At 50.6% G+C, this 12,133-nt stretch overlaps 1 protein-coding gene across 1 annotated transcript; it reads right to left on the bottom strand.

Moving 5' to 3' along the window:
- Positions 1–6,049: 6,049 nt before the first annotated feature.
- Positions 6,050–6,966, bottom strand: Mif (macrophage migration inhibitory factor). The gene is made up of 3 exons (XM_028774004.1): positions 6,740–6,966; positions 6,380–6,552; positions 6,050–6,238 (listed from the first exon to the last, which is right to left on the bottom strand). Exons 1-3 carry the CDS (start codon positions 6,845–6,847, stop codon positions 6,172–6,174), a joined length of 348 nt encoding a protein of 115 aa, XP_028629837.1. The 5' UTR covers positions 6,848–6,966; the 3' UTR covers positions 6,050–6,171.
- Positions 6,967–12,133: the final 5,167 nt, after the last annotated feature.

The following is a 12,133-nucleotide window of genomic DNA, read 5'->3' as shown; positions in this document are numbered from 1 at the left end:
TAAGTCTTCTCTGGAGAGATCTGAGAGAAGGGTCACCCTGGGGCGGGAGGGAAGTGGCAGAAGAGAACCTTTTTGCCTGGAGCTCCTTGGCAACCGAATTTGGACCACCTAAACATATTACCTGCTGACATGAGAAGGAAGTGCTGAAGAAATGACTCCTCTCCCCACCCCACCCCACCCCACCCCACCCCATACATTATCCAATCCCAGGTGAGGGTCAAACCTAAACACACGTACATATGAGCGACACTGAAGGGACGCATCAGGTTGTATTTATAAATGTGTACACTTATAGATACAAATATGTCCACATTTTGTAAATGTATGCATATATACATACACATATAAGTATATATACACATACATATACATATATATATGTATGTATGTATACTCTGAGAACTTCCAACTGCCAGACTCATAGAACTGTTCCACTCGCTGGGCGGTGGTGGCGCACGCCTTTAATCCCAGCACTTGGGAGGCAGAGGCAGGCGGATTTCTGAGTTCGAGGCCAGCCTGGTCTACAGAGTGAGTTCCAGGACAGCCAGGGCTACACAGAGAAACCCTGTCTCGAAAAAAGAAAAAAAAAAAAAAAAAAGGAAGAACTGTTCCACTCATAGAACAGTCTAATTACCCAGACACAGCCCTCAAGCCCAGGACTTGTAATCCCACCAATCCCCACTCTGGACAGCTCTGCCCCGCCACCCCCACACCCCCCAAATGCTTTATAAACCCTGTCTTCTGCTCAGTTCTCTGCTCCTTCTCTTCTAAGCAGTGGCAGATACCCGCCTGGGTTTTTTTCCAATCTCTGTGAGTTTGTGTGTGTGTGTGGGGGGGGGGGTGACTTTGTGGTAATCCTTGGCTCTCAAGTGCCAGGATACCTTTCCCCTCAGAGCTATAACACAGTATATATATATATATATATACATATATATATACATATATATATATGTATATAATACACATGTATGTATACAATAATAACTAAAGGACCATGGAATTTGGGGGAGTAACAAGGAGGAGTTGAAGTGAGTGACAAAAATACAGTCCTAGATCTCTCAAAAGGATAATAAAAAAATATAAATACATTAAAAAAAAAAAAAACAGGCTTATAGGAGTACAGAGATGGAATCTCCTTGGTAGCTTTTCAGTCTAGAGCCTTACTGGAATCTGGCTGTTAGTGAGTTTAAGAATGTTCTGGTAAATTAGTGATTGTGAGTACAGACTCCATGCTCACCTGGTAGAGGGCACTGGGGACCAGGGCAATTCCTGTCTTCTTGTACATGAACACTGAACACCCTAGCCTCGGTGTTAAGGGTGGAGGTTAAGGGGTGCTGTGAGGCCCAGTGGTGGAACTGTTTGCATCATGTCCCTATCCTGGTCCTGGAACGTCTCACCCTGGCAGTTCTACAGGTCTGGGGCCTAGTTTTGCGCTGCTTCTTGAGACTGGAAGAGGAAGGGGGTGGGTGTGAGGACAGCATTTGGCTGCCCACGGTAGTGAGGACTCGAGGAGCATTGTGGCCTAGAACTGTAACTCTGGCACAAGAGATGCAAGGAAGGGAACCAAGGAACGAGGGTTTCTCCAGATGGCTCCCAGGTCAAGAGTCTGAGCTAGAGCCAGGAGAGGACCCCCACCCCCGAAAGTCTGACAGTCCCAGTAACCTGCCTTCCAGCTGCTCCTGCCTCCAAAAGCCACTTTAGGCCTTGACTCATCTTTTTACTACGGAAGACGAAACTGTAATTCAAGGAAGCCAAGGAAACACCCCAAATAACTTCTTCCTCTTACTAATTTGACCAAAACTGTAAATAAATCCATTTTCCTTCACCAGTTGGGTTCCTAGACTTCTTTTAGAATGCAGAGAAACTAAGGTGGTGGGTTATGAACCTGAGTGTCCAGTTCAAGTCAAAGCAAACGAAAACCTCTGGAACATTACTAAGCCCTCTCAAGTAAAACGCTGCTTTGGAAGAACCACCCGCTCTATTTTTAATCTACTGCTCTGAAGACAGTGACTCAAACTTATCAGGTCACCTGCTAGCTTCAGAGAGTGGCTTCTGCTTGGGGCCAGTGAGGTACGTTGACTCCTGGCAGAGTCATTTCAGACCTGTGTTCCAAGGCCTCTGTCCACTGCATCAGCCTAACGCCTGATCACGTGAAGCTCTCTAAGATGTCCAGCCCACCACACCCCTCATCTCCGACTGCACATCGAGGCTGGCATGGCACAAATGGAGGGGTTTTACAATTTATCAAGACCTGAGTACAGGCACAGGCCACCTGCAAATGTAAACTGTACTGATCCATCTCTGTGATTGGGTGAATACGGAAGAAAGGCATATATTTATATAGCGAACTCCTTCATTTCACAGATGGGGGAAACTGAGGCCCAAGATGATGCAGAAGCAAGGAAATAATCTTAATCTCACTGAGATCTGGCTCCCAGAGGGAACTGACTGGTGAGGATTGGGGGTAGGATGGGGTGGTGGCCCCAAGACAAGGGTCCTGGAAAAGGGGACAGTGGGGAATCTCTGAGATGCAGTTGTGCCTGATAGGAGGGCAGGGTCAGAAGGAGTTTCTTGTGGGGGGGAGCCTGCACGGCTGGAGAAGCCCTGATCGGTACCAGGGCAGCAGCCCAGAAGATCAGAATAGGGAGGAGCCCTGGAAATCCACTTGGGCACAACCCATCTAAGAGGCTTGGGCCAAGACAGGCATTTGTGAGTGTCTTCTGCACCAGAAGGGCACACACGAAGTGGACCTGAGCAACTCTGTGGGGAACCGGAGAAGGTACAAGGTTTGTCAAAGCTGGCCAACTGTGGCAAACAGTGACCATGGGCTCGGGTGGTGCCGTTATCATTATGTAGGCTGATAACCTCATAGGATGGCATGGCCCTAGGGGACAATGTTGGGAGAACAGGTGGCATTCTGTGCCCAGCTTCACCTATCCAACCTGGAGGTTTGAGGTATCATTGGACATGTCACTTAGCTGACCCTTGGAAAGATGACTGAGTTAGGGGCCTTGGTTTTGAGAAGGAACCGGCCTCATTCAGTGGGTAGTGAAGGATCACGCTTTGGAGAGAGTAGGGCTGGCCACGAGTGACTGGGGGTCAGGGAGGGGAAACACAGTACAGTAGCTTCCTCCTGCAACATATAAGGCTGACCAAGAAATACGATGGAGGGCTGAAGCCATAGGCCCCTGTTCCATTGTTTTCTTGTGTACCAAGGTGTGACCACTTTGTAGATGCTCCCACTGGTTACAGAGCCGTAAACATTGAGGCTTCTTTTTGTGGGGGAGGGTGGCTCTTCTGATTCATGTGATCCCCTCCAAGCCCCCACACTCACACAGCAGGTGTTCAGCTTGCCTCCTCTGCCACAGAGACCTCAATTTTAGACTCATATGTGGCCCTCAGGCCAGACGCTTGCCTCCGAGACCTTAACTCTAGGCTCTCTTAAGGGCCCTTAGGCCAGAGCCCTCGCTGGGGAAATGAAGCAAGTCCATGACTCTGCCCTGGGAGACAGCAGTGACACTGCCAGATACCTCAGGGTCAGTGTCCTCATCTGTGAAATGAGGGAGTTGGACTAGAGTCAATGGAGGCCTGAGCCCTTCCTGTCTCTGTGTAGAGCAGAAAGGGGGAGTCTTGCCTGAGCATGCCGGTGAGGCAGTGGGGCCAGGTATGGCAAGAGTTCAGCAGAAGTAAGAGGTTCTGAGTTGGGACTCAGGGATTTGGGTAAGGCTCAGCATCAAATGGGAGTCTTCCAGTTAATGGTATGGTGGAGCTAAAGGGATGTGACAAAGGACCTGGCTGAGGCGAAGGTGCCCCATAAGAGGTACCCAGATTCAAGAGAGCAGCCCCAAATGGCTCCTTTGGCTGCAGCAAAAGCATGCCTCCTCTCATGCAGGCAGTCATGAGGTGCCTTCATGAATGCAGAATGAGATGGAAGGAAGCCAGTGGTCCCCTCAAGGGTTCCAGTAAGCTAGGAAGAGTTCCTTTGGGAGCCTCCGCGGACATCTGGCCTGAAGCAATAAGGAGTGGCTCTGAGCTGAGAAAGGGGGTTCTATTCCCACATTTAATCTAGTGAGCTAACACCACCCCTCCTGTCACTACTTCTGTCCTGATCTAGTGCTGGGGCTGGGGGCGGGGTGGTGGTGATGTGTGTGTGTGTGTGTGTGTGTGTGTGTGTGTGTGTGTGGTAGGGAGCTTTCCCTTCTTTCCAGGTCAGGACTCCCCAAAACAAACCCAAGAAGCACAAGAGATTAGCAAGCTGTCCCAGGGTGCATAGCCTAGGCAGGTACTGCCAAGGCTGCAAAGGATGCCAGTTGGAATGGGCGTGGATTTACTGGGATAGGTGCCTCTAGGGCCTGGGTGGTTGGGAAGATACCCATCCATAACTTATTTGGTTTCAAGTCTGGGCTGATGGGTGTTTAGTGTATACTCCACGAATGATGAAGTACAGAGGACCGGCAGCCATCCCCAGTAAGGACTCTAGATGTACCCACACTAGGCAATCAGGTCTCTCTGCACACACAGGGAGGCCTCTGTCACAGTTGTCAGGCTCAAACAGGCAAGCTCCTCGCTCCAGTCAGGAGTCGAGTAAGGGGCTCCTGTTCTCATGCAGGGGGTTCTCATGCAGCTCCCCCCCCCCCATTCCAAAAGCAAATGTGAATTCCTTGGGAGTCTTTAAAATTTTTTGTATTTCATCTACAATGTTCTTACCTTGACAAGAGGCTAAAGAGCAAGGGTCTTAACAGATACGGGACCAACAGAAGTCCTCTGAGGCAAGATGCCACCTTTCCTAAAGCTGAGGAATGGGGTGCATGCATCCAGAGTCCCTCTCTGTGGAAGCTGTTGTCATAGACTTTTATCTATGGAAGAGCAGCATGGTCCAGGCTACATTTTTTTTTCCTAGACAAGGTTTCTCTCTGCAATCTTAGCTGCCCTGGAACTCTCTCTGTAGACCAGGCTGTCCTGGAGCTCAAGAGATCCACCTGCTTCTGCTTCCTGAGTGCTGGGATTAAGGGCATGGGCCAGCCACCACTGCCTGGCCAGTCTTCCTTTAGCAATGACTCAAGCCAGCCCTGACACAGACTATAACCTCAGCTGGAGTGCGGTGATTTTCCAGCTAGTGGGTTGGGCCTCCCTAGCTGGAAGGCCAGCCCTCACACCAGGAACAGTGAGGAGTTCCTTAGTTAGCAGAAGTAGGCCTCATGGCTCATGGTCCAAACAGGGTTTTGGTCCAGTCCCATCCACAAGGGTCCCCGGGCTTGGTAGGAATGACCCCAGGTCAGATCTAAATCACATTGGGCCTTTGGCCAATGATTTTGTTTATGGACATGCCCTGAGGGCCAGCATCTTTTACCTCCCAACATAAATAGATGGCAGGTACACCCCCCCCACCTTCAGAGACGGGGGGGGGTGGGGGGGGTGGGGGAGGTCAGGGTGACACAACAGCTCTGCTTGAGCAGAGCACAGGCAAAGGGTTGGAGAAGTGGGCTGTGTGGCCCGGGGAGTACTTTGTATCCTGGCTACCTCTCCCACCAAGTTGTCCAGATCACCAAACTGAACCACGTGGCTTAGCACTGTGATTCTTGGGGAGGAAGACAGGGCTGAGAAAGGTCCAGGCCCAGCTGGAGCACTATTAATTTAATCCCTACCCTTCTGTTCAAGCAACTCCCCTCCCGTGAAAGCTTGCTACCGTCTCCATTTGCCACTGTGGTAAGGATACGATTCAGGATTCCCACCCAGAGTGAAGAACCTAGTTCAGGGTGCAATAACTGCTTGGGAAGCGCTGATACAACTCCTGACCAGGTGATTAAGTCGGCCTCTTTTAGACGTAAGGTCCTATAGGTGAGACCAAAACAAAGAACATCTAAACCACTCGACTGGTTTAGAGAGGGCCAAACTGGCCAACTTCAAGCCATCACACACACACACACACACACACACACACACACACACACACACACCATCCCACGTTCCCAGCCTGGGCTTCCATTCAAGGTCCTCGCCCTGCACCCAATTCTTCCGAAAGCCAAGGAAGCAGAAGCAGAGGCAACCGTGGTCTCCTAAACCATTTATTTCTCCCCACCGGAAGGTGGGCATCGCTACGGGTGGATAAACACAGAACGCTGCGTGCAACAAGGCTCGAAGAACAGCGGTGCAGGTAAGTGAAGCCAGGACTCAAGCGAAGGTGGAACCGTTCCAGCCCACGTTGGCTGCGTTCATGTCGTAATAGTTGATGTAGACCCTGAGAGAACGAAAACCCTGGCTCAGCGAAGCATGCGGGTCTCGGAGAGCGTGCAGCGAGCCGGTGCCCTCTGGACCACCCCCTCGCTGCCGACCTCCCAGCGCCCCTCCCTCCCCGCCCTCCCCCCCCCCCCCCTCGCCCCGGTCCGGGCTGATGCGCAAGCGATCGGACAGCAGGCCGCACAGCAGCTTGCTGTAGTTGCGGTTCTGGGCGCCACCGATCTTGCCGATGCTGTGCAGGCTGCAGAGGGCGCAGGGGTCGGTCGTGCCGCTAAAAGTCATGAGCTGGTCGGGGACCACGTGCACTGCGATGTACTGGGGGGGGAGGGGCGGCGAGTCGGGAGGGACGGAAGACACGCGGTTAGCCCGCCTGAAAGACTTGACTACAGGGCCACAGCTCTTCCAGAGAGCGCCACCCGCCACCCCGCCTTGGCTCCCAGCTCCGTTCCTCCTCACACCGGCCCACCCCACCCTACTCTCTTCCTGGGTCCTCCCTGCAAACCTGTGCCGGCTTGCCGGTGGCCTGCGCCAGCTGCTGGGTGAGCTCGGAGAGAAACCCCTCTGGCACGGAGGCGCGGGGAACATTGGTGTTCACGATGAACATAGGCATGGTGGCGGCGAGACTGCGAGCGAGGACCGGACCGGAGGACGGTGCAAAGCGCGGTGTGACCCAAACCAAGGGACCTGAGCTACGTGACCCAGCTCGGTACCGCCCCAAGCCGGCTGCCGCTCCGCCCCTCGCTACGCCTCCGCTGACGTCAGGCCACGTCCCAAAGGGGCGGTGACTGCGCGCCGGCGCGCTGCTTCGGCGGACGTCTTGGTGTGCTTCTGGTGCTATAGGAAGTATTACGTGGGCTCCTTGTTTCCTGAGATAGAAACGGAGGATGCATCATTTAGTAAGCTAGATAGTGAGGACTTGACTCTAGCGATTAGGTTCGTCGAGGCATTCCAGGTAGATGCTATGGATTAACCGTGTAGTAGGAGCAAGTTCAGGTCTGAGAGATTTCTGTTCCAAGTAGAGGAAACTTCAGCCATTGGTGGGACCTGTAAGTTGGCCTTATTTCTCCTGCCAGTGGGCTAGGATCGACCTTCTTTAGTGAATACGATTTAACCTCAAACAATGAGCCAAAAGCGTGATGGCTTGTACTTGGAGAAAGAACAATCCTTCCTTGCCTTGGGAACTTTCTCTAAGCTCAAGAAATTAGCCAAGCCCCATCACTTACTGGCTTTTGCTCTCCTGTTGTCAGCCCTCGGTCCCCTAGGCACAGTACCACCTTAATCCCAGCCACTTTCAACTGAGACTTTTTGTGTGTCCTGAGCCTCCTGGGACATGTGTCCACAAGGCTCACATGTAGGCTTGTGAGTGTGAAATGGGGAAGGAGGCAGAACGGAGTCGCCACTCAGTTACCTCCCTGCAGGTGAGGATGCTTGGAGCTGGGGGGGGGGGGGCGGCCCGGGGCAGTAGGTTGTGAGCCAGATGTACTAGTTCCTCTCCTCCGCCCTTAAGGTATATTCCTAGACTGGCCAATTGTCAGCCGTCAGGGAAGCCTTGCTCAAATTAGATTTTGGCACTCCCTTTGTTTTCCCTACCTAGCCTTTTAAAATTTCTGTTAAAAAAACTTTCCAGTGGGTCAAAAGGATGTAGTGTGGGGACTACCAGTTCTGTCTGTGACCTCAAAGTTTCTATGAGGTTTCTGACAGAAATTACGATATTCTGAAGAGCCACTTGTGCCCCTCCCTTTGGCTAACAGACTATTGAAACAATGGTTCCCAAGGAGACAGAATTTCCTCTGGAGTCTCCTGCTGGGGAAAGAGTAAGGCTGGAAAGCAGAGATTTTAAACGGCTCTGGACGCTTCTAAGACCACCTTGCAGAAGAGGAGACTGGAGGAGAGAGAGAGAGAGAGAGAGAGAGAGAGAGAGAGAGAGAGAGAGAGCTAGCTAGCTGCTGGCAGCACCACATCTTCAGCAGGGTCTCTCTCTTAATTCTGCGTACCTCTTGCCCTCTATTTAAATCTAAACTTCATAACATAGGACCTGGAAGACGGACTTTCTTTTTGTGTTCCTCTTCACAGGCTGGCCACATTGAAATAAACTTCCTTCCTCTGCTTTTCACTGTTGTCTCTTAAGTTGAACTAATGAAGATGGTCTGAATGGCCAGGACCCAGGCTCTGACCCCCTCAGTTCTAGGCGTATCGATGGTTAAAAAAAAAAAAAAAGACAACTCTAAGGCCAGCTAGAACCTATGGTCTCATTCCAGGGTTACTCTCTGGGCTCTGGTTCAGGGGTCCTTGATCTTGGGACACAGCTCTCCAGTATTCTTAGGGGGGACACTTGATATTTGGGTAATTTTGACTTGTTTCCAGTTATCCTCCAGGCTTAGTAGGGAAGTTAGACGCTCCCTGGGCACACCATGCCTTCCATTCACTCCCTGGTAGCCTCTTGTTCCCCGTTTGGTCCTTTAGATATTAGTTATAGAAAACAAATTGCTATACTTAACCAGTTACCGGGCTAGGTTTCACTCTTAAGGGCTAATCGAAAATAGTAATCCCCAGCAGCCTTTCTATCGTGACTTCCCGTATCAGAATTGACAAGTGTCCATCGGTGATTCTGTAACCCCCTAACTCCCCAGATCCTCCAGGACCTCGAAGTCCAGGGGAATAGCAGGTACCATAATTCTCATTTCCCCCAAGGATGTTTACAGGCCGAGGGTACCAGGGCCTCCAAGACATCAAAGGGTGGGCTACCAGTGGCAGCTCCTCACTCTCCTACATAATGGAGGCACCTTATCTAAATGTGCCTTTCCTTCCCCCATATACTCAAGGGCCACATATTCCTTCCCCCTTAGAATCAAGGACAGCCGGATTACAGGCCCATAGTAGACTACCAAACTGAGTGGCGTGAAACCTACCACCTCCTCTGAAGTCTCTAAGAAGGGACCCCCCCTCCCCATGTAGATGTGAACTGTCTTCAGAGCTCCCATGCAGCTGTCTATAGTATTAGTAACTGTCTTACCCAAAAGAAATTCTGCTTCTCTGTCCCTCTTTTTTTTTTTTAAGAATTATTTATTTAATGTATATGAGTACACTGTAGCTACCTTCAGACCAGAAGAGGGCATCTGATCCCATTACAGATGGTTGTGAGCCACCGTGTGGTTGCTGAGAATCAAACTCAGGACCTATGGAAGCACTGTCAGTGCTCTTAACAACTGAGCCATCTCTCCAGCCCTTCAATGTCCCTGAGTCCCCAAACCCAGTGACTTTCTCCCCTGCTTCCAAAGTCATGTATATTAACATTTTTTCTTGCATGTATGCATGTGCAACACATGTATGCTTACTGCACTCAGAGGTCAGAAGAGGGCATCAGATACACGGTAACTGGAGTTACTGATGGCCATGAACCATGTGAGTGCTGTGAATTGAACCTAGGTCCTCAGCAAGACCGAGTACTGTAAAGCATTAAGCCATCTCTCCAGTCCCCAAGGACTTTCAACAGGTGGGATTACTGGATCTCAGTGACAACATTTTGCAAGTCTCGTCTGAAGTCAGGAGCAGATTAAGAAATCTGTCTGTCCCAGAGAAGGGTTTCATATTTAAATCAGAGGGAGATGGTGAGGTGATTCAGTAGGTAAAGCTACTTCTCACCCAGCCTGAGCTCCATCAGGGACCCCACACACTGGAGAGAGAGTGCTCTAATCACTGTGTGTGTGTGTGTGTGTGTGTGTGTGTGTGTGTGTGTAGAGAAAAACGTTGCTTAGAATTTCAGCATTTGGGCTGGAGAGAGACGGCTCAGTGGTTAAAGGCACCAACTGCTCTTCCAGAGGTCCTGAGTTCAATTCCCAGCAACCACATGATGGCTCACAACCATCTGTAATGGGATCTGATGCCGCCTTCTGGTGTATATAAATAAATACATCTTAAAATTTAAAAATAGAATTCCAGCACTTAAATACAAGCACACTCTGTAGTATGTTAAAAGCTACGTGCCACTAAATGTTTTAAAAGTTCTTTTGTTTTTTTTCTGAGGCAGGGTTTCCCTGTGTAGCCCTGGCTGTCTTGGAACTTGCTCTGTAAGACTTAGGCCAGGCTGGAAACTCAGAGATCTACCTGCATCTGCCTCCCCAAGTGCTGGGATTATAGAAAAGCAGATGCCACCACAACCTGGTGTTCTTTTTTTTTTTTTTTTTTTTGGTTTTTCGAGACAGGGTTTCTCTGTGTAGCCCTGGCTGTCCTGGAACTCACTCTTTAGACCAGGCTGGCCTCGAACTCAGAAATCCACCTGCCTCTGCCTCCCAAGTGCTGGGATATAAAGGTGTGCGCCACCACTGCCTGGCGACCTTCTATTTCCTAAAGCTTGTAGAAGAAACCACTTTTCCTGATAGACTGTACCCTGCCCAAGTGATTGACAGGCCTACTTGAATTGTCTTTTACTAGAGGGGGCAGTGGTGTATCTCAGCTTATCAGAAAGCCGCCTGCTAGGTGTCTCATATTTAGGAATCGGGAGCCAGTCTTAGGTGAGTGACCCATTGGGCACTCGAGGACATTGCATGCCCGTCTAGGACCAGAGAAATGACTCCGCTCCTATTCTGATCAGTTTAAAGTAAAGTGTAATTTCAGTCCTTGGTTTCACAGGCTGGCAACAGGTGGGGGTTGGGGGGGACATTGTTTCCAGGCCTAATGTCCTTTAAGTCTGTTAAATTCTAATTAGCTAGCTAGCTATTGGAACCACTGACTCAAAATGTGGGCTGAATGAAGGTGTGGGTCAGAATCTTAGTTACGGTGTCTATTGCTGTGATGAAACACTATGACCAAAGGTAACATGGGGAGGAAAGGGTTTCCTTACACACACAGTCCGAATTAACAGTTCAAAAAGTATTGAGGGCGGGAACTCGAGGAGACCAGGAACCCGGAGGCAAGAGCTGATGCAGAGGCCATACTTCGTTGCCAGTACATCTCTTAACTATCTCAGAGTCAATCCCTAGGTGTTCTGGCTCCCTTAGGTTCCACATGTTACTTTGATCTACCTGCCCTCGGAGTTAGTTCTTCCTGTTTAAACAGGCAGGAAGTCCGGTGAAGGTGGTGGCTGCAGGGACAGTCTCTTTTTGGCCACTGCTGTGTGTGTCTACTTCCTTGATCCTTCATCAGGCAGATGATCCCCAGTCACGGATGCCTTAATCCGTGAACCCGTGCATATGCAGTGGTCCATGGCAAGCGGCTCTTTGCCTCTATAACGAGGGGGTGTGGATCTTAAAAGGGGCGTAGCTATGGAGTGGCTAGGCGGGCCGAATCTAGTCACATGACCCCTTAAAACCAGAGGATTTCTGGACTGGAGAGGTGGCACAGCCGTTAAGAGCACTGGCTGCTCTTCCAGAGGTCCTGAGTTTAATTCCCAGCAACCACATGGTGGCTCACAACCATCTGTAATGGGATCTGGTGCCCCTTTCTGGGATGCAGGTGTACATGCAGATAGAGCACTCAGACATAAAACCAAGGGCCTCTCTTCCCACTGATGCTAGACAAGGCCATCCTCTGCTACATATGTGGCTGGCGCCATGGGGTCCCTCGATGTGTACTGTTTGGTTGGTGATTTAGTCCCTGGGAGCTCTGCTTTGGGGGGGGGGGGTCTGGTTGGTTGATGTTGTTCTTCCTATGGGGTTGCAAACCCCTTGAGCTCCAATCCTTTTTCTAACTCCTCTATTGGGGACCCCCACAGAGCCATCTTTCTGCCCCCAGTTAACTTTTTGTTTCTGTTTTTTCGAGACAGGGTTTCTCTGTGCAGCCCTGGCTGTCCTGGAACTCATTCTGTAGACCAGGCTGGTCTCGAACTCAGAAATCCGCCTGCCTCTGCCTCCCAAGTGCTGGGATTAAAGGCGTGCGCCACCACCGCCCGGCCAAAAAC

The sequence above is a fragment of the Grammomys surdaster genome, unplaced genomic scaffold, assembly GCF_004785775.1.
Source record: "Grammomys surdaster isolate TR1022 unplaced genomic scaffold, NIH_TR_1.0 237, whole genome shotgun sequence".
NCBI classification, from domain to species: Eukaryota; Metazoa; Chordata; class Mammalia; order Rodentia; family Muridae; genus Grammomys; species Grammomys surdaster.
The sequence above is the reverse complement of the archived record's forward strand: the minus strand, read 5'-3'. Positions and strand labels throughout refer to the sequence as shown.